General features: G+C 38.9%; 2 protein-coding genes and 1 pseudogene across 2 annotated transcripts; 1 reads left to right on the forward strand and 2 right to left on the reverse strand.

The window, feature by feature from the left end:
- Positions 1-338: 338 nt before the first annotated feature.
- Positions 339-8,600, reverse strand: zgc:56622 (uncharacterized protein LOC326033 homolog). The gene is made up of 10 exons (XM_042412228.1): positions 8,455-8,600; positions 5,800-5,976; positions 5,423-5,539; positions 4,534-4,611; positions 4,173-4,289; positions 3,431-3,543; positions 2,436-2,523; positions 2,272-2,355; positions 694-776; positions 339-615 (listed from the first exon to the last, which is right to left on the reverse strand). Exons 1-10 carry the CDS (start codon positions 8,542-8,544, stop codon positions 582-584), a joined length of 981 nt encoding a protein of 326 aa, XP_042268162.1. The 5' UTR covers positions 8,545-8,600; the 3' UTR covers positions 339-581.
- A 1,780-nt stretch (positions 8,601-10,380) lies between these two features.
- LOC121897365 lies at positions 10,381-11,847 on the forward strand (annotated as a pseudogene).
- Positions 11,848-12,398: 551 nt separating this feature from the next.
- On the reverse strand, positions 12,399-23,973 carry tat (tyrosine aminotransferase). Its single transcript, XM_042412336.1, has 12 exons — positions 23,875-23,973; positions 22,234-22,538; positions 21,656-21,760; positions 21,484-21,551; positions 21,099-21,257; positions 18,987-19,125; positions 18,801-18,853; positions 14,302-14,454; positions 14,060-14,188; positions 13,731-13,814; positions 13,352-13,450; positions 12,399-13,215 (listed from the first exon to the last, which is right to left on the reverse strand). Exons 1-12 carry the CDS (start codon positions 23,877-23,879, stop codon positions 13,075-13,077), a joined length of 1,440 nt encoding a protein of 479 aa, XP_042268270.1. The 5' UTR covers positions 23,880-23,973; the 3' UTR covers positions 12,399-13,074.
- Between the last annotated feature and the right edge of the window lie 3,470 nt (positions 23,974-27,443).

A 27,443-nucleotide genomic window follows, 5' to 3' on the forward strand; every position in this document is an offset into this window, starting at 1 on the left:
TTAATGTGCATTACTGTCTATATGTTATCTTATTTGTTAAGTATTCTGATAGAGCTGCAGACTTTAAAGCCTGGTCTGTAGTCCATGTTACACAACAAAGCACAAAGTCTCACAGAAAAATTGTTAGTGCTTTTTCATGGTAAACCCAGCAATACTACCTTAACACACATATAGCACAGTGTGTATGTAATGAAATTATAATGTGCTCAATATTGTATATCATAATAAAATATGCTGAGTGTTTCAAAATGATTTACTGGGCTGTGCATTTGTAAGTCTTGTGAAATTGCATTTAAACAAAATGAATCCAGTGATTGTATAATTTTATTCTATTTTATTTTATTATTGTATTTAAGTTTTATTCCATCACAAGAGAACATTAGAAAATGTAGAAATTACGGTGAAATATAAAAGAGCTTATCGATGCTCTGGTATTATTTGGCCACATTCATCACATTGACATTGGGAAACTGAACCATCTTCAGATTTGTCTTCACTTTCACAGTTTATCATTATTTGGTAAACAAGTCATCGATTATTTACATTACATGCTGTCTTTAGTCTCCGCTCTCCAGGCAGCATCATACAAAGGGGTAGTAGGGATGAGACTTGAGGCTGAGAAGCAGAACAAACAGCAATTAGAAAAAGGCACTTTGCTGAAGCTACGGCTACTATGTCTGTGTGTTGACTTACTCTTCGATTAGGCAGCCCCTCCACCCCCGGTCCAATCCTCTCAGTGCTCTCATGTCCTCTTCAGTCAGACTAAAGTCAAAGATCTACACATAATAACAAAAGCATGGGCAGATTTTGACAAGAGGGTTTCCTACTGACACTTGAATATTTCAAACAGTAGAAATATTATACAGTAGTGTTTTACTCCTGCAGTACAACTGTGAAACCAACCTTTTCAAGGAGAAATGCATCATGTTTGGTTGGGAAAATTGTCCATTTGGTCAACTTAACTATTAAGAGGCAAAATCTGCCCTCAGTAGTTCGTTAATGCACCAGGCTAACATTTAAAGTGGAAACAGAAAACTTTTCAATGTCCCAATTCCAGGGTTATTATAAGTACCTCAGGTGAGTCACCCCATAATAGTCTGCTGCACGATGATTCTTGCTGTACTTAATTTTATGTAAACCTTCATCAAACTACTAAATAAAACTGCCTCACTGAACCACATCACACAAGATAACTTGCTTGATTATACATTCTCTACTTTATGAAACAATACTTGCAGTTTCCTGTATGCTTAAGTGTTGCCTCAGACCAGTGGAGCCAATGATTTATCTGACAGTCATCCAACTTAAAGGACAGGTTCACAAGTTTTTCAAGTCTGTCTTAAAACAACAGTCAAATTATTATTATGTTTATTTGTAGTTTATTTGATAGGACAGATACAATGTACATGGACAAACTGAAGACAGCTATGCAATGTAAGTATCATAGTGTTTATAGCAGATGCTAATTTGCAAGTTTGCAATTTGCAGTGATATTAAAACAGTGAGGTAAAAAGAGGGTAAAGTGAGTTCATCAAGTTACAAAAAAATACACATGTAGTAGCAACATAGCTACAGAATACTAGACATGTACAGGTCTGTTGCTGAATTCTCTTAAAAGTAATGAAGTTTGTAGAGAGTTTCAAGTGATCAGGTAGCGAGTTCCAGGACTTTGCTCCTTTCACAGAAAAAACACATTCTTGCTTACAGGAGACTATATATGTTATTGTATAACTTCAGGTTGATATAATTATTGCAGATTTAAGTTTTAGAACTGATTTAAAGACTTTGCTGTTCACATTACTGAGCACTTCATGTGCTGGCTTCTACTTGTATTGCTGAGGTGTTCCTCTCCTATGAGCCAGAGTACAGCTTCAGATCTTCAGGCAGGGCTCCTGTGGCTATTCCTAAGTCATGACTTAAGACTAAAGGTGACCAGGCTTTTGCAGTCAGGACCGCTCAGCTCAGGAACTACCCCCCACCCCCACCCCCCCGAAGATCTGAGACCTGCTGTAATCAGTAACAGCTTTTAAATCATTTCTTAAAATCTAGGCCTTTTATAAATGTCACCCCTATGTTTTACTTTTTATTTCTAATATATTTCATCTGTTTTGTTCGTTTATTTCACTTGTTTTATCTTATTTTATTAGTGTGTCTTTGTTTTATTTCACTTGTACTGAGTTGTTATACCTTAATCAAAGAAAAGTAGGAGTCAGCAGAGAGCCAGAGAGCGAGGAGATAAAGAATAGAGAGGGGTAAGAGTTTCTACAGTACCTTTGTGTTTTCAAGGATGTGATGAGGCTTGTCACTCTTGGGGATGACGACAATACCCTGCTGCACATGGTACCTCAGCAATACCTGGGAAAATAACACTCTTACCAACAAAGGAATACACACATGCACATACACATATACAGTACACACACACTCATGCTGACCTGTGCAGGGCTACGTCTGTGCTTCCCGGCTATTTCTGCTATGACTGGGTCCTCCAGGAGCTTATGTGGATCAGTGTCTCCAATGAGCCTAAGACAGGCAACATAGAAGTTTGAAGAACCAATAAATAAATAAATAAATAAAAACAACAACCAAAAAGGGAACAAAGCCAACACTCCTCAAGCTTGTAACAACTAAAGCATAAAAATGAAGTGAGGTGTTGTGAGATCTGCTGGCCCCCTAACCTCACAAAACCAGACTAAATCAATAAGAAAGTTGTCTTTGGAACTTAAAAAGTTAAACCTGCAGAACTGACCCATAAGGAGTTTGAGGTTTCTAAAGTTGAGTCAAAGCAGTTTCTCTGCAGAGCGAGAGGCAGGGAAGTTTTTATTGGGTGTGCACAATCACAATTTGGAAATGAAAGAACAGAGGGAAAACTGCAGCCTACACTAATGCTTATGTTTAACTGTTTCTCCTTACACTTTTGACTGGAGTAAAAAATAGAAATATGAACAATAACTGTGGAGTAATCAAACTTCTGAGAATGATCTCATCTAAGATTATTATTTTGACTTTTGTTCTGTATTTTTCTGGTTTGTACTGGTTTCTTGATTATGTGGACTGTGGTGTTTGGTCTCAGGCCTCCCCTACATTGGCCTCTTTTGCTCCTCCTTTGCCCTGATTTCTAGCATCTGTCCCAGCTGGTATAAATGCCAGTCAGGTGACTGCTGTATTTTAATCTGAAGAAGGCAGTTTGCTGAAATGTTGACCTTCATTTGTTGAAATAAATGCATCAGGGTTATAAGTATGCTTTCCCATTCTTTTTTGATGCCTGTGAGCGAGCTAGATTAGGTGTGTGTTTCCCCTCAGTTTTTAATTGACACACCGAAGATTGTAACATCAGCAGGAGTATCCAGGTGCAGATACCTAAAATTTGATTCCTTTTGAATCACCAATCTGACTCAGTGGCGTGTATGAGTGATGCTGTGTGTCTTACAGCTGTGGGGGTCTTTCAGGTGAGCCAAAGGGGCTGAAGGCGGTCAGGGCGATGTTCTTGGATTTACAGAACTCTATTAGCTCTGTCTGTACCAGGTAGGGATGTAGCTCCACCTATAGATGATCAACACAAAGCAAAATGTGAACACATAAGGACGCTAATCTAAACATATTTTGGTACATTTCTGAACTTGGATGTAATGTCAGCTGCTGAGCAGGACCAGCATTTACTTCCACAATGTTCTTTCCAAAAGACAATAGAAATAAAAGCATAACCTGCGACTAGTGAGATGCTAGTTGCACCACTATATGACATAATGTTATTACATCACATAATTACATTACATGAACATGTCATGCAGCAACATCACATGATGTTGCTGCACAATGCTACGTTCATGATACATGAATTCCCTTTTCCACAATAGGAGCTGTATGTAGTTCCTGGAACTACATTTCAGCCCTGCACAGGAACTGATTCTAAATCCAATGCCCAAGTAGAGTGCCTCCACTGTTCCCCATTCTTACTTTCTATTGTATAACAAAGGCAAGAAAAAATCTTTTCAGTGTTCGCTCCATGGGACAACCCTTCTGAGGTCAGACCACTCACTCTTTACTGGCACAATAAATAAAAGTAACAGGATATGTAACAATGATATATGGTAATAAGAGTTTTGAATGAACAGACTGTTAGACTTTCTCCTGATAATGTCAATAAAGGAGCTATGGTAAATATGCAGAACCTGATTGACAGCAGGGGGGACCGTGCACAGAGCAAGAAGTCTCTCCAGCTGCAGGATGTTGAAGTTGGACACACCAATGCTCTTCACCTTCCCTGAGGCTTGCAGGGCTTCCATCCCCTGCAAACAGAACAGCAGTGAACACATCTTTACCATTCAGTTTAAAAGGCTTATTACATTCAACTGAAAAAATCATTTCCATTCCTTTTTGTCATTATTATTGCTGTGTTTGAACATTTTAATTTATAGTTGGGGCCTGCAGGTGGGACAGTTATGTCAGAACTATTCAGATCTTAAACTGAGGAAAAAGCAAGTAGACACACCCCAGTGCACATACAGACAGAGAGAGTACATGTGTTCTTACCCTCCATACATCTACATAGTCTATGTCAGAGGTCAGTGTCTCCCCATCCTTCTCTGGGAAAAGCTCATCACCCATTTTCTAGGGAGACATTCAAAGGTAACAGTCAAACAAGTGCTTGTAGGCAAACATACAAATATATGTGACTTTACTGAATGTTTATAATAGCTCCCCCCTTTCAAGGATATTTCGCAAATTTACAAGTAACGTATAAGGGTTGCACTGAGAATCAACACTGCCACAGTTTTCTTTTAGCCTCTTTTAGCTCATTGTTCTGGTTCTCTGACCTCCTCATAAACTTTATAAATATATAAAATGTTTTACAGCACATTTAATGTTTGGTTCAGTATCACCAGTCTCATTGACCCAATTTCCAACAGCAGCAGGCAGCTGTTTTCAACAATTAATCTCCACGTAAATCCAGATATTTTTCTATATATTTGTGTATATATTTATAAGAGCTGGTGCAGACCAAAACAAAGTTATACTGAACTTAACATTTTTAGGTGGTGAGAAACATGACTCCATGGGATGCCCAAGTGTCTCTTTGTTAGCTGGATGTGAAGTCTGTTGTCTGTCAACGTGATACTCATTACATGACATTGTGATTAACCTACAGTGTGTTAGGTCTATTCTTTGAGTTTGTTTTGGCATCTTACTGCTCCCTAGTGATTCAAAAGCATGTTATGCAGTTTTAGTAAATTTATTCTGGACATTACATTAGTGGGCATTACAGCCCAAAAGCTTCATAGCAATTCCAGTCAAAGACTTACTAAGGAAGATTCCTACTTGCCTGGGCTAAGGACCTCTGACCCTGGGCATGGTAAAGGGGAAATTTCTAATAATATAATCTAAAATTCTGTCACAGAATTGTGGATGTGTTGTGTACAACCTTTAGGCCAACAGGGAAATGCACAAGGTAAAGATCCAGGTAGTCCAGCTGGAGGTCATTCAAGGACTTGTTCAGGCACACGGGGATGTCTTTTGGGGCATGAAAGGTACCCCACAGCTATGAAAGAAAAGGTGCAGGACAGAAGGGTTAACAGCAAAATAAAACAGTATTTTCTTTCTTCTTCATGAATCAAAATTTAAAAAATCTTATTGACTTTCAGGCATGGCATTGGAGTGACACATGTTTTTTTCCTTGTATGTGGAATTAAATTCACATTTAAAAATGGGCTTAATGTATCCCTTGTAAAAACAAGATGTAATTCCCCTTCCTCAGGTTACACTCAACCTGCTCCAACACCTGTGGACTGTTACACTCACCTTACTGACAATGAACATGTCCTCTCGTCTGATGATGCCCTGCTGCATCTTTGAGCGCAGAGCTTTCCCAATGTCCACCTCGTTGCAGTAGCTGTAGGCGGTGTCTATGTGGCGGTAGCCGGCTGCAATGGCAGCCTCTACTGCACCCTGGATTGAGGTGCGGGGAAGGAGGGAGGACTACAACAAGTACAACATTTTCAAATGGGCCTTTCAGTCACTTTCATATCTACCTCCATCTCCCCATTATTAGAACCATTAAGAGCTGCATTTTTCTTTGTGCTGTACCAAAACCTGCCTCCTGTTCTGTGTAAAATACTCCGGGGGATTTCTTTCCAGTCTGACCTGGAGGAGGCACACTATGCAAAATGCAGTGTGAAGATTAGCTAATGTGTCTGTTTCTGGTAATTATGGTAATATGGTAATTTTACAGCTACTGTAATGTCTCAAACCTACTGTAGTGTAGTTAAAAAAAGAGTTTGACATTTTGGGAAATACACTTATTTGCTTTCTTGCTGAGAGTTAGATGCAAAGATCGATACCACTCTCATATTTGTTTGTTTAAGATGATGTTACAGCCAGAGGATGATTAGTTTAGTTTAGCATAAAGACTGGAAACAGATTAGTCTTTATGCAACGCTAAGCTAACCAGCTGCAGGCTGTAGCTTCATATTTAAGGCATGAATTGAGAGTTGTATCAAACCTCTTATCTAACTATATATACCGTATATATACTCTATATTTATGTATTGTATTTTCCAAAATGTTGAACTGCTCCTAAAGATTTACCATTCAAAGTACAATAGAATAAGATGAGCTTTATTACCTGTACAACAAAATTGCTGCCACCACACAAAGGCAATCAAACACTACACAAAAAGGAACGGCGTGCATATCATCCAAAGACACAAACACCTAGAGCTCATTAATTAACCAGCTGCATCCTGTTTATTTTATATGTACAGAAACAGAAATGTAAAAATGACAAGTTGTGGTGTACAGGAAGTCACTGCATCTGGCTGCACCTAACTCCTGCTAAAACCACAATTCATTTTTACATATCTGTTTGTGTCTGGGTTTAACAAATAAGATACAATATGCTATTAAGTGAGCATGAGAGGTGCTCATAGATGTATTTTTGACAATTGTACTGAGCCAGGCTAACTGTTTTCCCTGCTTCCAATTTTTATGTTAAAGGGCAGGTTCACAATTTTTCAAGTGTGTCTTAAAACAACAGTCAGGTGTCCATATGAACAGTGAAAGAGGTTTTTCCTCACTTTAATCATTCGTCCTGTTCATACTGGCTATTAAAAGATCACCTTCAAATGTGCTTTCAATGTAAGTGATGTGGGCCAAAATCCACAGTGTGTCCACACAGTCATTTTGTGCAAAAATGCATTTAAAAGTTAACTTATATGAGGCTTCAGCAGTCTGAGTTAATCATAAACGTAAAAGACTAACGTTGAAAGATATCTACTTCAGTGTTTCCCCTATAATTGTACAGGCCTGGCAGGCCACCAGGCCAACAAGAACCCCCGCCAGGTCAAAAAAATATTTTTTCAATGCCAATAATAACGCCAAATATCCATTAATTCGGAAATCAATAGCATTTGGGAGCCTCTGTGCAGCGCTGTTCCAAAATGTGACTTAACCTCTGTGACGTTGCCTAGGAAACTCTTGGTAGTATAGCTCCTTTTAAGGAATAGGGCAATGTGTATTTTGTGCATGTGGCATGTGAGAGGTTATGTGAGAGAGCCAGCAGCAGGAAAGTAATGGTGAATGGTGAATGCAGCATGTCAAGAACAAGAAAAGTCACATCTGTTGTTTCCCCAACTGCTGGAAAATGAAGGGGGTTCGCCCTAAAGTTAGCAACAATGGGTTAACGTAACCTGCAGACGCTAAACAGAGAAATAGAAAACAGAAATGTGTGGGTGCTGAGTCTCCCGAGTTTTATTCTGCACAACCCCCACCAGGCCAAGGCAGTCAACCTAGGGGAAACACTGTACTTGATTTGATTCATTCGGATGGCTGAAGCTTCATATTAGCTTCAAATAAACTTTTAAATACATTTTTGCACAGGAGGAGGACTGTGGATTTTTTCTCCCCCATCACTTACATTGTAAGTGCATTATGAAGGGATCTTCTAATGGTCAGTATGAACAGGAGGAATGATTACAGCAAGAAAAACCTATTTCAATGTTAATTTGGGTTCCTGACTATTGTTTTAAGAAAGACAAAAATTGTGTATCTAGCCTTCATGCTAAGCCAATCAAGTCCTTGTTCTAGCTCCATAGTTAATGCACATACATGAGAGTGGCAGACATTTTCTCATCTAATTCTCGGCAACAGAAAAAAAGGCTGTCAAGCTATTCCTTTAAGGCGGGACCTGTATGCAGCCTGAATGGAAGTACTGCCTGAAAACTTCCTGGCAATTTGACTTGCAGGAAGAAGAACAATATACCAATCAGAATCCAGTATTTTACATAGCCTCCCTCCATTCAGTAAATCCCCTTTTACTTAAAATGCATGTACAGTATTTGCCAAGAATCATTAAGAACATTTCTCTTAAACAGTATGAAAGAAAACAAATAGATAACAAATGAATAATATGGGTTCTGTACAGTAAAAAGTAGATAAAGGAATGAGTGTTGAGGCTACCTTCCATGTCCCCAGACCCAAAACTGGCATTCGTGTGCCATCATTCAGCTCTATGGTCCTGGCCACCTGTGTGTCCTCCATGCAGTACATTTAACCACGACAGGAGAAAAAACAACTTGCACACTGTCAGAGCTCTTCCTCTTTTTCCCCCTTGAACTGCAACTGCTGAGTCAACGTCCTTCCTTTTTCTTTGCTGACTTTACTTCTCTAACTCATGAGTTTCTTTCCTTCTCTCTCTTCTTTTTCTTCCCGTTTTGCTGTTTTCTCTCTCCTCTCTCTGCCTTATCTGTCTGGTGGTTAATAATTGGACAAAGCACAAAGTACTTCACCACCATCAAGTATTTATGTGTATACTTAGTAAGTGAGGAGGAGCATGTTGCAAAGGTCACTCTTCTCATAAGGGTAGCACTGCACACACACACACACACACACACACACACACACACACACACACGCACAGTTCACCTCAGAGTACATTACATTGACTTACATTAATTTCCTGGAGACTTATCCTAACCTTAACCATAACCACCACATGCCTAACCCTAACCCTTACGCTAACCTTAACATAACTCTAAATTAACCTTAACTTAAAACCAAGTCTTCACCCTAAAATTAATGATTTACGTTAAGGGGACTTGCTTTTTGTCCCCATAAGGAAGACAAGTCCCCACAATGTGAGGAATACCACACACACACACACACACACACACACACACACACACACACACACACACACACACACACACACAGGCAGGGTCACATTGTGAGAGAAAAAGGCTGTGTTGAAATATGCTGTGATATTTCCAGTTCAACATTAGATGGTGATGTTGCATCACTGTACTGTGTAGCTACATTACAAATGCTGTATATTTAAAAGAGTGGAACATTTTCTGAACTACAATCAAATGATAATTTATCAATGATTAAAATCTTCCAATCTTTAATATATAAATAAATACTGAGAAATTATTACAATTCTGAATCAAAAACTTCACAAGCATATTTCATCCAACAAAAGCACAAATCAAATAAAGCCTCTTTGCGGAAGCTGTGGGTCTATATTTCACAGCAACTGCCAATATCTGTATTTCAGTAGCTATTTTACACAGATATTTATCAGTTGATCAATGTGGTCATTTGGTATTTGTAATTCTGATCAGTCTTTCTCAGTATAACTCTACCTGGCTAGTTTATAATAGCCTTTTAAGGACTGCTGGGTTCTTATCCAGGTTTGTCTTTGCTGGCTGATGACAGTTCAGCTCTGCGTTTACATGCACACAAGTATCCTGGTTATTATCAGGTTTTTGTAGTATCCTGGTTTTGTGCATGTAAAATCCCAGATATGAGCAACCTGGATATGCTACCTGGAGTACTCCAGTAGAAACCACGATACTGTTGCATGTAAACACCTGATCCAGGTTTCCGAACAAAGTGGCTGAGATGATTAAAAATCAAGATACAACTGCACACAGTTGATCAGAAAACCTGGATACTGTTAGAATGGTGTAAACAGGGCTATGAATAACTAGGTTTCTCATGTTCCATGTAAACACTATATCCAGAATATGATCAAAACCAGGATAAAAGTCACTGTGATTTATGAAACTCAAATAAATTCATTTGTATATATTAAACTTAGATGGAGGTTGTTGAGTAAGTCTTGAGAGTATATTCATAATATTTTACTGTGCAGCACAAATATGAATAAAAATGTTAACTCTCACAATAGTTGCTGCTTTTGTTTTGAAAAAAAAAAAACAGAAAACAAAACATAGTTTGCTTTTGATTTTCTTGCAATGGGAACATTCAAGGCTGGATTACCAACTGGTTAAGCACGCCACACCCCGAGGCCCGAAAGCCTCATATTCATTGTGTATCAGTTGGTTTCATTAAATATGGGAATATTCACTATTAAATCTCATCATGAAGGGAAATAATAAGGGCCTAAAGGTGGGCCCTGCATTATTGCTGTCAAGATATTTCATTTTGAACCACAAATCTCAACCTCATGGTGGTGCCAGAGGAGAAGTCCAAGGATCACCAGTCATTATAATCATTGTCAGGTTCAGTGTTGCGGGTTCAATCCAACCATCATAGAAAAGCCAGTAAAAAGCCTCAGCAAGGTGTTTGACAGCTCTTTGAGGGATGCTGCATCCATCCAAGCTGTCTGCACAGAGTTTAATGGCTGGCTGAAATATGTGGACCAGTCTGGACTACCAGGGAAATTTAAAGCATGGCTCTACCAGCATGGTATACTTCCCAGAATCTTGTGGCCATTCCTGGTGTATGAAGTGCCAATATCGACAGTGGAGACATTGGAGAGGAAGGTTAGCAGTCACCTCAGAAGATTGCTGGGGCTACCAAGGAGCCTCAACAGCACCACACTCAATGGGCACAGCAACAAGCTGCAACTGCCCATCAGATACTTGGAAGAGGAATTCAAGGTGACAAGGGCCAGGGAGGTTTTGCTGTACCATGAGTTGAGAGATCCAAAGATGGCCAAAGTTGGAAATCAGGTGAGGACTGGGAAGAAGTGGAGAGCCAAGGCTGTTCTGCAGGCAGAGTTGCGACTCCATCACAAAAGGCTGGTGGGAGTGGTGACTCAAGGCAGAGCTGGATTGGGATCTTTTCCAGACTCCCACATTGACATCACCAAAGGGAAGGAGATGCAACACCTAGTCCAGGAGGAGGTGAGAGCAGTGGTGGAGGAGGAAAGGACCTGCAGAATGGTGACGATGAGCCAACAGGGAGCACGAACCATATGGGACAACACCATGAAGCAGAGAGTGACCTGGGCCAAGATGTGGAAGGCTGAGCCCAACTGGATCAAGTTCCTTGTCCAGGTGGTCTATGATGTGTTTCCCAGCCCGTCAAGCCTACACGTATGGGGCAAGACGGAGACACCGGCCTGCCCACTCTGCTCAAACCGTGGAACCCTCAAGCACATCCTAAGCTGATGAACCAAGGCACTGGGAGAGGGGCGGTACAGATGGAGGCAATGACCAGGTCTTGAAGACCATTGCAGAATCCATCAGGGCTGTAGTTGAGTGGGCCAAGAAGACCTGCCCCTCAAAACAAGCCATCGCCTTAACCAGAGCCGTGGAGCAGCCAGGACCTTCTGTAAGAACAACCGTAGGGATACTGGCCTCTGCAAGGGACTGGAGAGGTAACTCAAGTTCCCACAGCACGTTGCGACCACCACCTTAAGACCTGACGTAGTTCTGGTGTCCAATTCCAGAAGTATCAGTAGATATATTTGCACAACAAAACTCATGTGTGCAGTCATACAGAAGTTACATAAGAATCAAATACCTTGTAGAAAATAGAGGATAAAAACCGAGGATCTAAGGACAGAGGGTGTCATGTTGTACAGATTGTAAAGCCATCTGAGGACAATTAGTGATTTTGGGCTATATTAAAATTAAGTTAATACAACAAATTTAAAATGGGCATTATAGATTTTTAAGTACAAAGGAACATTTAGTCCCATTTTAGAAAATAAGACATTTTCTTGTAAATGTTTCATTGTCGGTTGGAGGTTCAGTTAGGCCGAGACTGATCACTTCCTTTGCACAGAGCAAATTCAGACTTTAAACATACATTTTCATGGCTTTGTTGCATGTTTTGTATGCAGTACCCCTTGTTCTGTAAGTAAATTTGATGAGTTAAAATGTACAATAAGCTATTTGTCCTGAAGAGACAAATCCTCTCAAGTTTGCATAACAACAGATAATTCACATTTCTCTTGTAAAATCAAATGTATGTGTATCTAAAAATGTAATAATCTTTTCTAACATTAATCAACACCAGTTGTCTCAACAAACATGTTTTTATTAGGTAACTAGTAACAAAACTACTAAATAAAAATTTGTGCATGTAAAAATATATTTATACTGTATATATATATATATGTGTGTGTGTGTGTGTGTGTGTGTGTGTGTGTGTGTATGTATGTATGTATGTATGTATGTGTTCAGTGTGATTCAATATGATACACAATTAACACACAAACAATATACAGAGAAGACTTTGATAAAGAGCATGCCCATGTAGTGACACTGCATTTAGAGGCGTTTTCTAGCACAAGCAAAGTATACAGAGGATAATCAATACATAACATTTATAAAAATGGATATTCCAATATATACTCACTTCCCCTGATTGTGGATCACAATGCACATAACAGGCATAAAGTATCTCCTGTTTTATGATAAAATGCCATGTGTGTACACTATGCACTCTCTATGATCCTGCAGTTGATAAGAGGTTACATTACATAGCCATAAAAAGCGTCACACAAATTATATAAATATACAAAAACAAGTAGAGGTTAATATAAGTTGCCTGTATAAAATATAAATATTAGGTCTGCTCATTTCATATGGTTTACATCAAAAATTACACCATCAACGGACCTTCAGATATGTTGCTAACAAGCTTTGTTGCCACAGTGATGACAATATTAACACAGCTTCGCCGTCAGATTTGTACGTCTCTTATGTCAAATCTTGCTGGAATAAAATTTCAAAGCAGATTCCAGCTCAGTATGTGTGACTAAGGGACAGTTCTTTGGTCTCCACAGTGCCCACTCCATCAGACTGGTTCAGCTCTGGTGCATCACTGGTCCAGATCATTGCTGTCACGGCTGCGGGGCCGATAGTGGCGTTGGCAGAACTCCCTGATCCGACCACAAGCCTCCACCATCATCTCCTCCGGCACCGTCACCACAATGCGGAAGTAGTTGGGATACTCAAATGCCTGGTGAGGAGAGAACATGGACACTCCTAGATTATATTAAACTGATAGCCCAAATGTTAATTGAATGTCAATGTGAAATTTTAACGGTTTTTGGACAGATAGACAAATGATTAAGATGATAGGGATGACGTCTTACCGTGGCAGGCAGACAGAAGACAGACTGCTCGGTCACCAGCCGTTCAGTAAAGTCAACATCATTTTTAAAGTCTGGGAAGTGATCCATGTCAATTCCCACCTAGACAAATGTGCAAACACATAATTTTTCTTGTAAAAAAGTGAAATTCATAATCAAACCTCCATTAAAAAAGTAAAATAGAATGATACAGAAGATGTTTATATATTCTAATGTACAGAGAAATTAAAAATTAATTAACTGATGTAATTCAGTCTGGCTTTATGACATGAGGATACATTGCACATTTTTATATCATATTTCCACAGACTGTGCTTTGGCTTCAACATTAAATGACATAATATGCTTAACATATATGCCCAAAACACACACACTTACTGACCATGAGGTACATGGCTCCTGAAGGCATGATGGGGTTCAGGCCGGGGATGGTGGACAGTTCATTGAAACAAATCTCTGAGTTGGACTGAGGCAGAAGAAAATAAACCATTCAATGACATTGTGATATTTTCTACTCAATCTTTCTAATATAATGAGAATTTGGTATCTACAATACTATGAACACCGTATTAAGACGGGCTAATATGTCCAGGGCATTTTGACCGTATTTTGATCAAAGTGTGTATCCCAGTGGTATATAGAGATGGATAAAATATATTGTATGTAGAAAGATGACACTGATGAATCATCTTTTATCAACTTGATGTTTACCTTGAGAAAGCTGATGGTGTTGTTGTAGAAGCTTTGAGGTGTGTTGTTGAGGATGCTCTCCAGTGCACCCTGCACGATGCTGCAGGCTCCCAGAATACGTTGGCTCAGTTTCACCAGACCCTGTCGAATCTGCAGAGGAGAATCACTGCATGTGTGAATTATATAAATGTGTAACCATCATTTGCTGGGGTCTCCCCACTCTCTCTATATTGGATACATAGTGGATGCAAAGAATGACGCACCTCAGATCCAAATATGTCATTCCTGTCATGGATAAGGATCCATCCCATCCTCCAGCCAGGAACCAGCCAGCGTTTAGCCAAGCCACCGCAGGAAAGGATAGGAACGTCACTGCTGAGAGATGCCATGGAAGGACAACTGCAACCCTGGAAAACCTGAGGACAGGAGCAAGGACCAAAATGAAATATGTTAAGATGGCAAAATTATCCATAGGCATGGGTCACTATTATGTTCCATGACAGCGGGCTTGATCGCAACTTTAGGCTGTCTTCAAATGGAACTTTTATTCAAATGGAGGCTATATTTCCTACATGGAAAGTCAAATACATGATATGCTTGGTATGAAAGTGGATTAAGTCATGAAAATACTGTTGTGATGCTGACAGTGTACCACTTGGGGCAGCGTAAAAAGCTACAAACACAATAATGTCAATAATGTGTTTGTGTCCACCTGGTGAATGTAAGTATGATATTCACCCTATTTTTAACTTTGTTTTGATCTACTACTGAGAAAATATCTCTTTAGCTGCTAAATGCTCCGATATGTTCACCAGCTAGTTGCCAACTTTGTCTGCTGTTTGGTGCTGAGCAGGAAGTGTACAGCTGCCAACTGAGGCTGGAAACTTAGTACATGAGAGCAGTGAAAGGGAACCAAAACAGTTAGCAGGCCATAAAAACCAAAACATTGAGCTGAAAGATACTAAAACACTCCATAAAGCTGAGGGGAACTGCGGATTTGGCACTATCATATGACTCATTGTTAATATAGAACTTTGATTAGTGCAGCTTTAAAACTACAGATGCCTTGATCTCTGCTCAAACAAAGGGACCCATCATTTATTTTTCATAATTATGACACAAATATTGAATCTGTTTTACATACAACAACATGTGCATCTGTAAAAGCTTTGAAAACAATGATTTTAGAACTATAGAAGAATACAAACTTAAATTTAATGTGGGGGTGAGGGAGAAAGAATAAGAGACAAAGTAAAAGAGGACAGAGAGAGAGTGATACAGTCAGCACGGTTTGAGGTCCACCCACTGAAAGCTGGTTCTCATTAAAGCCATACAGTATATTTGACACTGGAGCGGGGAACTGCCCCGCATCCTATTGGCCAGGCTGCTATGAAGGATATAACAGCAATGAACATCTGAAATATGCCTGCATAATAAAGTAGTTTTTGGGTTATGACTGTCACTCCACTTCCCCCTTTCTGAAATCAAGTATGTCTTAAGATTACATGAAAGTACAAAGAGATTCAGTCCGGTGTACAAAGAAAATTTGGATGTAAATGAAAATGGAGCAAACATGGAGCGATCTAAACCAACTATTTCAATACAAATGTATCAATTAGAAGTGTGTAAAAAACAATATTCTGCATATTTATAACACATCTGCACAGAGATGATCTCAACTGTGCTGACATGTGTTGTAAAAACGTTATTTACTGCCAGGGGTCTTATGGAGTAGAGGGACAGGGGGATTATTCCCCACTGACTGAGACTTGCTGGGCTGGTGCAGTTCACAGACACCCTGGCCCCTTAGCCCTGAAACACTCAGTCATTAAAAGAAGGCCTCACTGCCACACCCCCTACCCAGCTCTCCACCCACCACACACCCCCCATTCCTTCTCGATTTCTGTAGCGCCAAAACCCAACATCTGCGCTAATTGCAAACACATGCAGCCAAAAAAGTGCAGAGTCATTCTGGTCTGCTAGTGATGAATGTGAAATGGTCAGATGGTGGTGGGGGTTTGTGGATGCACCCAACAACCCTGACTCTAAATTTTTCCAGCTCCTGCAACACAACTAAAAAGCGCAATTGCAAGTCATCACAATTCATTCTTCTTAGTACAAGTGATGGAAAGGCTGGTTTTGGGGGGGTTTTGTAGCTGAGACAGAATGTTTTGTTTCCTGGTATCGTACTGTACTCTCTACAGCTACTTCTGTGACCTTTCTATTATCTTCACTGTTCAGGCAGAGATATTGGGTGAGAGAGAAGATGTTTTGGCAATTCTTGATGTCATTAAGCTTATTGAAAGATCTTCCTGACAAGAAAAGAGGAGGAGGAGAACATTCGCTGTCCCTAAAGAAATCAATGACACTTATTGTAACGTGAAACATGCAGCTTTGCAACAGTGATCTGTTACAACCAACAGTTTCAGTAGACATATATTAAACTTTGATTGCAGAGTTAATAGTGGAGTCTGTAGTAAAAGGCTACGTTCACTTTGTTACAGGACATTTCCCAAGACTGTATGACATTACAGAAATAACCATTTCCTACTATTTTAATAATCATTAGAGTCAAGAAAAATTGTCCAAATTCTCTGATTCAAATTACTCAAATGTGAATATTTTCTGGTTTCTTTATTCTTCTGTGACAGTAAACTGAATATCTTTGGGTTGTGGATTATTGCGGACAAAACAAGACATTTGAAGAGAAACAGTGATCAACGTTTTTCACCATTTTATGGACCAAACAACTGATCAATTAATCAAGAAAATAATCAACAGATTAGTCGATAATGAAAATAATTGTTAGTTCCCTAATCATTTCCTAATCTAATGTTGACATCATATCAGTACTTCCTGTCTGATTCTGAGAAGCTTGATAAATACAGCCCCTGAACAGCAATTAAGGCGGGAGGGAAGCCATGCTGTTCCAAAAGACTTTCCAAAAGAAGTTACCAGTATCATACCAGTATCATAACTGCTTATCAGGTGGTCGAACAGCCTCGAAAAACCCCTCACACCCCCCACACTTTTCCAATGTTGGAATTGGGGGTGCTGCATCCAACAATTTCTGTTTCTGAAAAGACTTACTTGCTTCTTAATGTAACTTCATGGTTAAACTTATAATCAAGGGAGGATGTGAGAAAATGTTTTAGTTCTAATATTGAACTGTATTGTACTCTCTTCAGCTACTTTTATAACCTTTCTGTCATCTTTACTCTACAACTACAGTACAATATCTTTTCTACACACAGCAGATTATCATTCTAGCTCTACAAGCGCCTGCCTTCATAAACCTCAAGATCTGATGAATGAACAGACCAGACCTCTATTTGTTCATTTGAATATCACACTATCAATAATATCCTCAAAGGTACCAAGATTACTGCTATAATCTACATGACAGTGACAGCTGAATAAAGACCCAAAACTGAAGTAGGTCAGGTGATATTCAATTCATCAAAGGCTGATAAATGTTTCTGGACATCACCAATGATTTGTATTTATCACCTTATCAGAAAGGTACCTAAGTGGAAAAATACTGCACTAGACAGATTGACTCTTACCTTATGTCCACTGTTTTATTGATCTGGCAAACAACATTCAGCCTGCCTGTGAGTGTGTGTGTGTGTTCATTCCTGTCTGTGTGTACTAGAGGCCATGTGTGTTCATATGCATGACCTTCAACTTAAGTTTGACCTGTACAGACTTTTCAAGGCCGACAATGATGGACTGAATGTGCTGACAATGTTGTTTTCTGATAGTCAACATTTAAATTTGGCCATTTTCATACTTATAGGGTTGCCTCACCCACTATCTGTCTCTGAGATTTCTGTCTTCACCTCCAATACAATGGAGCTATGGTGTTCATAGCATTGAAGAATTACATTTAAAAAAAATAAAAATAATCCGCAACATCTCTCGCCAGAGACAGTGTCTATGTTACGCTGTGTTCTGTGGCTAATCCACAGAATACAGTTCTGGAGAAAAGGGCTTACAGGGAGCCCTGTGAATTATACAGAGTAAAGATTTATTCATAGTGCAGGCAAAGCCCATTTCAGAGGCAGTGCAATTGCAAAAAAAGTTTATAGAAAGTTGGGAGTGAGCACAAACGACGTGAATTTGCTTTAGGTGGCTTGAATTGAGATATCATGAGAATAAAAGTCATGGACAAACAGAGTGTAGAGTGTGCCAAAATGCTTTTACAGGTGCTGGATCAAAAAACTAACTCAAGGCAAAATATCTGTACTCTGTACTGATAGCTCCCGGCAAATGTAACTTAATAGAGCAATGTTTCCATCTAACATAGATTCTTATCAGGCATTGTCAAATAAAAAAGGTTCATTCAACCTGGACCAACTGGCCCTTTAAATGCTTTCTGTGAGCAGGACAACACCTCTGAATTAGCATTTGGACTATCACATGACTCCAAAACGCCACTGTAATAAATCACACTCCATCATATTAGAACTGGATGGCACTGCTTGCCCTTGCTGACCCGTTGCTGCCCGTTTACCCAGCTGTACCCGCCTTACTGGTGGCTGCTTCCAGGCCTCATTCACAGCACGTTTCCCCTAATCCCCCCTGTGCTGATGTGGGGTTGTCCACCCACCATCCAGAGCCAACTGAAACGCAACCTCTGCTGTCACATTGGTGAAAAATGTGCCTCGCTGGTGTTACATGAGGCCCTGTAGAAACCAGCCAAGCCCACCTGCCAACCTGTCCTGAGATGTGACTTGTGTTGGTGTGTAGTTGTACTCACCATGTCGCTGTAGATTTCATCAGCCAGGATAGGAACACAATGTCTGGAGGCAACTACGAAAAAAGAATCAACTTATTTAATTGTTTTCACTAAGATGGGATGGATCGTGTCTGACTTAATTTCAAATAAAAACTTTGGGGGAATTTTCTTTCCTGCTAAACAAGAGTAGGACAGAATACTGCTAACCTTTGAGGATCTTCTGTAGGTGTTCCTTGGTGAAGACGGAGCCACATGGGTTGGAGGGATTGGTAATAATCAGACAGGAAGTCCTCTCATCAATCAGGCTCTCCATGTGTTGCAGGTCAATCTCCCAGGACTTCTCTGGCTGCGGATCAAAGATGCATGTCAGGATGAGAGAAGAAACTTTATAATGTGTGATAATACACTAGTGTCCTGGTGGTGTTCAGGGACAATTAAGAAGCCTCTACCTTTGCAAAAATGAGATAAAACCTGCTACAGAGACGTTAAGTTGCTGTAATGTTAGAGGTTGTACCAGGAAGGTAACAACAGCCAGTATAAGGCTGTTAGCTGTTAAATATCCATTGCAACTGCCACAGACCAACACCCTAAACCTGTCATCTAGCCTGTCATCAAGATGATATGAGCTAATGTGCAACATCACTTCCATCCCACAATTTCAACACTTTGGGAAATACATTTCTTTCTGAGAGTTATTTCTCATTCATGTCATTTAGGATAGATGGGAAAGATTTCCATGTTTATGACCTATGAGCGTTCACGTCATCAGACAACTCAAGACAGTTGGAGGGAGTTAGGGTTAACATAATGTGCATTAACAACATAACACTATATCTATTAAATTTGGGTTTAATCACCATGAATGATGGACTGGCTGATGTGAGGCATCTCTCTTAGCCAAATTTCTGGATATATCGGTGCTTTCAGAAAAGTACGAGCTCCAGGTCGTAATTACGATTTTGAAGTTGATGTGAACTCTATTTACAAGTCGGAATCTCATAATTACAACAACTATGATATGACATGAACATGGTATGAGAAGATCAAAGCACTTGTATGTTTGTCTGTTAAATATGAAGCTAGTTTAGCTGAGCTAGCTGTTTCCCTCTGTTTCCAGTCTTTGTGCTAAGCTAAGTTAAACATCTCCTGCCTCCAGCTTCATGTTTAACAGACATACATGAAAGTCTTATCAATTGTCTCATCAAACTCTCGACCACACAGTGAATCAGTGCAATTTCCAAAACTATTCCTTGAACATATTCTGTCCATATCTTTATGTATAATCATCTAGTTCCTTTTCTGCCATTCACCAACAGCAAGACGCCTGCATCCTCCTCCCATCCGTGGCCTGCTTCACACCATGATGCATGTGTAGGATGGTTTACTACACAGCTGTGTCATTCCATTGGCCTGTAGTCAATTAAATATGTAAAACATCTCTTTGTTTTGGAGAAAGACGAACTCTCTTCAAATAAAATTACTGCACCAGCGACTGATTTACTAGTTTTTAACATGTTCGATGGTCAGTTAGTTGAGTTTCTATAAACTTGCATGTACAGTATGTGGGACTAACAGCTTGAGATCTGCTTCCAATCTGTGCAGAAGTTGTAAAGCTCATCCTGAACCACTAACCCTATGCAGCCTCAATCCTGTGGCTTTAATGACACTTTACTCTCATTTTATTCCAAGATAGAAAATCACAAGACACATGAGGAAAAGAGAAACCTGGAGGAAAAAAACTACTGAGAGAAAAGGATAAATCTAATGTAATGCATTAATACAACACATCAATACATTAATGCATGATCACATTTGCACGAAGACAGCTTTGGAGTTGCTGGAAGACATTGTTTCATTTGCGATGAAGCTAGGCTAACAGTTTCCTCCCTCATCCAGTCTTTGTATTAAGCTAGCTTTGCTAGTGAGACTTTTTGTCTTAAACCACAACAGCCTGTTCTGGTTTTCTATCACTACACATGCTAAATAAATAATGTACTGACATATAACTAAGATAGCTTTAGAGATGTTTGAAACTTTAGAGTTATTTTTTGTGGGGTTTTTCCCCATGGTTCAAGTCTCTTTGCTAAGCTAGGCTAACCATGTCTTGTGTTATTGTACATGATAATAAAGTTATCTTTGTGCTGAACACAGAGATTCATTTGATAGTAATGGCAAAGAGATTATTTTCTAAACTCTTGAATTTGAAATAGATTTTATCCTGTAAAATGAAAGAGTGTTACGGTAAGTGTGTTTTTGACAAAAAGAGAAAAGAGAATAAATAGTATAGAGGGGGTAGAGACGGTGCCCCCTCCTACGTACCAGCAGGTTGTACAGTTTGACCTCGATGCCCATAGAAACAGCCAGAGTCTTATATAAGGAGAAACCTGGGCATGGGACCAGGATGTTGTCCCCTGGGTTGCACAGGACACTGATAGCCAGGTCAATGGCCTGACTGCAGCCACTGGTCAAAATCACATCCTGCAAGGGAGGGTGGGTACACCTTATTTTCAAGAGCATAATCACCAGAACCATACAAGGCCTATTTATTATTGCAAGTACTGTGTTTCATCATGCTCCTGAGTCATTTTCATTTGCTAACAATGTGGTTACAGTACACTTAAGGTACTTTAGAGGTAGAATAAGGTAGAGAATGTCAATGGGAAAGCATGAGTTAAAAAGTGTGCCAGCAAAGGTGAGTGAGCACCTCTGCCTCCAGTGGGGCCTCAGGGCAGCTGTAGAAGTTGGCCACTGCTTTTCTGCTCTTCAAATAACCTGCCAGTAGGTCAACAGAGATACATTAGTTAGACAAAGAAACAAACCACAAAGCCAACAGAGAGAGGTTCAGCTAGTTTGTCTGTCTGATTAGTGTGACTCACCAACAGAAGGAGCATAACCGTTGTATTTTTGAGAGTCTATGGCATCTTTCATGGCCTGAAGCACTGTATTATCTGTAGGCAGGTTTCCAAACACAGTGGGATCCCCTGAGGAGCATATGATAATGTGTGTGAATAAAGGGCACATAAATACGTAAGAAACCACATATTTCTAATATATTTCTGAAAGATAAAGAGTCAGTAGAATTGCTGTAAAACAAAAATAAATACATTAGTGGACGTCAGTGATTGGACAGGATACCAGCGCACATGCATTTATAATGAGCAGTTGTATTAGCATTACATAATGTCATTTATCGGTCTATTTTGTTTCCAATCTTAGAAACTAATTGGAAATCTAAGGATGTACTTATTTTTTATTGATTATGGTCACATATTATCATATTAATCTGAAAAGAACATCTGATTACTGTTTATTGTTTGTTGGTGTATTGATTAATCAATTAATAATTACAAATTGAAAATTTGCATGCTTGTAAGCAGCAAAGTGGCATCTCCAGGAGTTTTTAAATCACCAATTTAGTCATGTTACCACTGACAGCATGCTGAAACTTTCTCACCTATGGAAAGAGCGATCATGGGTTTATCTGGGTTCGGGGTGAGCTTCATCCCATCAACAATGGCCCTGATGGGATTGAGGGTGTTGTTGGCCATCTCTGAGGGCTTCACTTCCCATCTCTGCCTGCGGCTCTTGGCTTTGGCCGGATACAAACTGCCATTCACACTGACGTGATGGATGCCGTTCCCATGCACTCCCTTCCCATTGACTGCGCTCCCATTTAGGCTTCTGCCATTGACAGTGGTTTTGCCGTGGACTCCATTCCCATTCATCTGAACCAAGTAAGACTTGTTATCCATCCTGGAACTGATGAGGATGATGGACAATGAATGTTAGAGTATTAATATGAAGGGATTTTTCCAGTGGTGGAAAGTAACTGAGTACATTTACTCAAGTACTGTATGTAAGTATAATTTAGAAGTACTTTTAATTTTATGCAACTTTATACTTTTACTCCACTACATTTATCTCACAGATATAGTTACTTTACATGTTACATTTTTTTGCATGCAAACTATGTGATCATCTTATAAAGTATAATGAATTGTTACAGATTAAACTACCCAACAATGTGTAAAATACACAAATTAGCTCTACCTTGACCAGCTACAACTTGAACATGTTCCTTACATGACAATGCATCCATAATAATATTCCAATGATATGAGTACCTCTACTTCCAATACTGCTGTACCTTTATGTAACTAGAATTTTGAATGCTTTTACTTGTAACAGAGTATTTTTTTACAGTGAAATATTTGCTACTAAGATCTGAATTCTGCTTCCACCACTGGAAATTCTTTAGCAATGCTGATGGACAACTGCAATAAACTTGCCTCAAAGTTGTTGTTTTATTCATAAACCAAGAATAATCAGAACATGGTGAAGATTATAATCAAATAGCAAAAATTCTTATTAATAATTTTAAAATGCTTGTTCAGTCATTAAAATATGCTATTAATCAAAATTCTGCATGTTCACAGATTATTATCAAATTTACACATTAGGCTGATTTTCTTGCTTAGTTCTGCTGGATTCTTAACATTTTATTTATTATTTTCACATTTACTTTTAATATTTTTTTCCATCCCATCTATTGAGCTTTCTTAAACTGTGTCCTTACATGGTCCATCTTGGCCACCCAGTAATTTGATAATCCAAATCATAAAAGCACCCATTCAAGCATCAAGATCGCATTTTGCTCTAGCTTTTTGTTTGATTCTCTCCATTGAACCGACAGAGATTCACTGCAGTTGCACAAAACTGGGTGTTGAATAAAGACCATATTATTCATCAATAGTGAAATGATCAGCGTGCAAAACAAATAAATTTAAGAGAATCAACTTAAAATAAAAAATATATATCTTCCAAAATGTGGGCAAAATAGTTGAAATAAACCTACAGGAGCTCGTTCTGTATTATCACACACATCAAGAGGCTGCATGGTTGCAATAAATTTCTCATAATGTGTCTATTTGTGTATCACCTATAAAAGCGCTGTAAACCTGCAAACACTTTGAAAACATGCATTTAATTACCATGCAACTTCATTTATAGTTCTTTTTTTAATGATCAGAACATAAATTCATTGAAATTTAAAAAAAAAAAAAAAAAAAAAAACGTTCAAAAGAATTTGACTTACCTCATTATATAGGCTATTCAACACAAAGTTTCTCAAAAAGTAGCAGCGCAGGTTAATGACTCTCACTCTAAATGAATAGTGAGGGATGTTATAAGCCGGTTTTATAGCAAGATTCACGAAAATGGGTGTTGAACCCTGCCCATATTTCCATTGGTGGAGGCTGAGGGTTGTGCCATTACACCCCTCTTACATCACTAACCAGAACCATACCAGTTCAAACCCTTAACTACACCAATTATCCGCCGGTGGAGGGGCGGACGGGTTTCACGCACGCAGACAGGACACCTCTGTGGCGTCTGCAGGAATGCGTCATGCGTGTGTGCCTCAAAACACACAGGGCGCAAAGTGCAGGTGCTTTAAGGTGGCGGGTGGAGCAATGAAAACTACCTAAATATTCAACTAGTTAATGTATCTTTATGTATCTTTAAATTATTAGTAAGTACTATTATTATTTTTTTAATATTCTGCTTTTTAAATAATACAATTATTTGTATTTCCATTTTATTATAAAGTTTCATTCTTCCTATTCGGAAAAAAAAGAAAAGTATACATGCCCCACTTGAGCAGACATCCTGTATATGCAGTGGTTTAGTGCAAATAATTCACTCATGAACTGTTCTTAAAGGACCAGTTCACAATTTTTCAAGCCTGTCTTAAAACGGCAGGTGTCCATATGGTCTTCCTCGCTGTAATCATTTCTCCTGTTCATACTGGCTATTAAAAGATCCCCTTCAAATGTGCTTTCAATGTAATTGATGGGGGACAAAATCCACAGTGTGTCCACACAGTCATTTTATGCAAAAATGCTTTTAAAAGTTGATGTGATGCTTATATGAGGCTTCAGCAGTCTGAGTTAGTCATATCAAGTGGATATCTGCCACATTTACATTTTTTTGGCATCAAATTCTCTCTTTGTGTTTCCTCAGACAGTGTTTCCCTGTTGAGCTTCGGTGCAAGTATAGTAACAAAAAGAGGGACTAAAACGACTGTAACATTGAAAGCTATCTACTATATCTTCATCACAAAATTTTATTAAAACTAGCCATACTTCTGGGAGTCCATGGCATCTTTCATGGCCTGAAGCACCGTACTTTTTGTAGGCAGGTTTAACACAGTGGGATCACCTGAGGAGCACATTTTTATAGTAAACAAACAGTCAACACTGAGAGAAAGCTAAGGTTAAGTAAATGTATAGAGTCATAATTCCCTCTGGACAAAAAACTAGTAGAACAAAAATAAGTACATCAGTGGACGTCAATGATTGGACACTGTTGCACCTGCATTACCATTATATTATTTATTGATTTAAGATCTTAGAAACTAATCTAAGGATGAAGGGTTTTTTTTTATTGATTATAGACACACATTATCATATTAATCTGAAGAGTACATCTGATTACTGTTTTATTGCTTGTTGGTGAATTGATTAATCACTTAATAATTACAGATTGAAAATTTGCATGCTTGTAAGCAGCAAAGTGGCATCTCCAGGAGTTTTTAAATCGCCAATTTAGTCATGTTGCCACTGACAGAATGCAGAAACCTTCTCACCTATGGAAGGAGCAAACATGGGTTTTTCCTGGTTTGAGGTGAGCTTCATCCCATCCACAATGGCCCTGATGGGATTGAGGGTGTTGTTGGCCATCCTTGAGGGGTTCACTTCCCATCTCTGCCTGCGGCTCTTGGCTTTGGCTGGATACAAACTGCCATTCACACTGGACTCCATTCTCATTCATCTGAATCATCTGAAGCTATCTAACATCATAATGATAATCCAATAATATAATATAATATATAACAATATAATACGCTTAGAGGCCTTTTTAAACTTTGAGTATTTTAAGTACATTTTGCTGAAAATACTCACATGCAGTACTTCTACTTAGGCAACATTTTCAACACTGGACATTACTGGTAATAGAGGATTTTTACATTGTGATATTGCTACTTTTACTTAAGTATGGGAAAGTGTTTTTCCTCCACCACTGTGTATATGACATTCTTATGCAACAATCCTTCCTGAATCACTCATCAACCTCTGAAAATGAGAGATGCCAGAGCTTTCCAGAGTTTGGTCTCGAATGTAGTCCTATAATAATCAACGTAGCACAGCAAATACCCCATAGTCTGCTTTAGTTTTGGACTGAATGCAAACGTAACATCCTGTCAAATATAAAATATGCCTAAATCTTCCAGAATGTCCACTTTCTGGGGCATTTCCACAGTGCATAGTATCTTCAGCACACCATACAATCTTAAAATAAACTCTATTTAAACATACTGAGTCAAACCCTTAAATCTTTTGATATAATATCAAACTACATCCCATTCATCTTCATGAACATTACACTCAAATCTTTTTCTCATACACTTTTATGGGCTGCAGCAGTAGCTTCCTGTAATACTTTGATGCTTCATGTCTTTTATCAACAACCTTCAGGATTTTATCTAACTCAGCTGCTGGCTGTAGAGTTTGACGACATGATCCAAAGATGTTGCGTAATGTGTATGCAGCTGTAGATATCTCCAGAACTGGATAAATCCCTCTGTTTTTGAGAAATAATGAAAGCATCATCTCCTCTAATGTGCTTTTTTCAACCATTTCCTTCCACAACATGGCCTTTTCACAGAAGACATTTTGACATGTCACAGTAGGAAAATCACAGATGTAAATAATAAAATGAGTGATGGCTGAATTCTATTGACATTTGAGAAATATGCTTATTCACTTTCTTGCAGAGAGTTATATCACAAGAACTAACTCTCTGCCCTTTGCGGCAGGTATTCTATAAATTAAATTGACTGACCACTCTCATATCTGTCTATTAAATATGAAGTTAGAGCAAGGAGATGATTAGCTTAGCTTAGAATGAAGACTGGAAATGTGGGAAACAGCTAGCCTAGCTCTGTCCAGAGTTCTTGACCTCCTGGAGTCTCTGCTGTTTGCCTGACAATCTCACATGAACAACAAGACTCCAGGAAGTCACTTTGCCAGGCCAAAAACTTTGGACAGAGCTATGTACCTCTGGGCAAGAAAGCGAATAAGCATAATTTAATTCACAACTTGAATGACTTCACGACTCAAGTGATTAGAATAAAATAAGATCTTGTGAAATGTGATGTTATTAGTAACACCTGTGCTTCTGCTACTATGACAATTCAAAATGTTTGCTGTGGAAAAAGGCCTATAAATTACATTTTGTGTAACATATTTGACTTGACTTGAATTAGAGTTTGTCCTATGTAATGGATGTAAAACATGTATGATATAATACTCCAATCAAAACAAGTAAAATTACTTCACAAAATATGAACAAAAACTCAGATATCAGATCAACTGTAAGTTATTATCCTCGTGCTTCTATTTGGGCACCCTGCCCAAACAAAAAGTTACTTATTCATGACGGCTATGACATACTAAGCCTGATACCTGAGTCAACAAAACATGTTATTATTTCATGTGTGTCCATGTTTGCCAGATGTGTGCCTCTCTAGACTGCCCGGTCACTTTGTGTTAAATCAATATGTCAGGCAGACAAACAATCGTTAAGACGAAACACACCTATGAT

This window comes from Thunnus maccoyii, chromosome 5, assembly GCF_910596095.1.
Source record: "Thunnus maccoyii chromosome 5, fThuMac1.1, whole genome shotgun sequence".
Classification (NCBI taxonomy): Eukaryota; Metazoa; Chordata; class Actinopteri; order Scombriformes; family Scombridae; genus Thunnus; species Thunnus maccoyii.

What these genes read in the sequence shown, in the direction of transcription:
- tat (XM_042412336.1), bottom strand. An exon ending in CGGTTATGCTCCTTCTGTTG is followed by an intron (nt 21,552 to 21,655) that starts GTGAGTCACACT and finishes ACCTACTGGCAG; the next exon opens with GTTATTTGAAGAGCAGAAAA. An exon ending in CCTACAGAAGATCCTCAAAG is followed by an intron (nt 18,854 to 18,986) that starts GTTAGCAGTATT and finishes CTTTTTTCGTAG; the next exon opens with TTGCCTCCAGACATTGTGTT.
- zgc:56622 (XM_042412228.1), bottom strand. Translation starts at nt 8,544, where the DNA reads ATGTACTGCATGGAGGACACACAGGTGGCCAGGACCATAGAGCTGAAT. An exon ending in TGGGTCTGGGGACATGGAAG is followed by an intron (nt 5,977 to 8,454) that starts GTAGCCTCAACA and finishes TACTTGTTGTAG; the next exon opens with TCCTCCCTCCTTCCCCGCAC. An exon ending in CCTGAAAGACCCCCACAGCT is followed by an intron (nt 2,524 to 3,430) that starts GTAAGACACACA and finishes TGCCTGTCTTAG; the next exon opens with GCTCATTGGAGACACTGATC.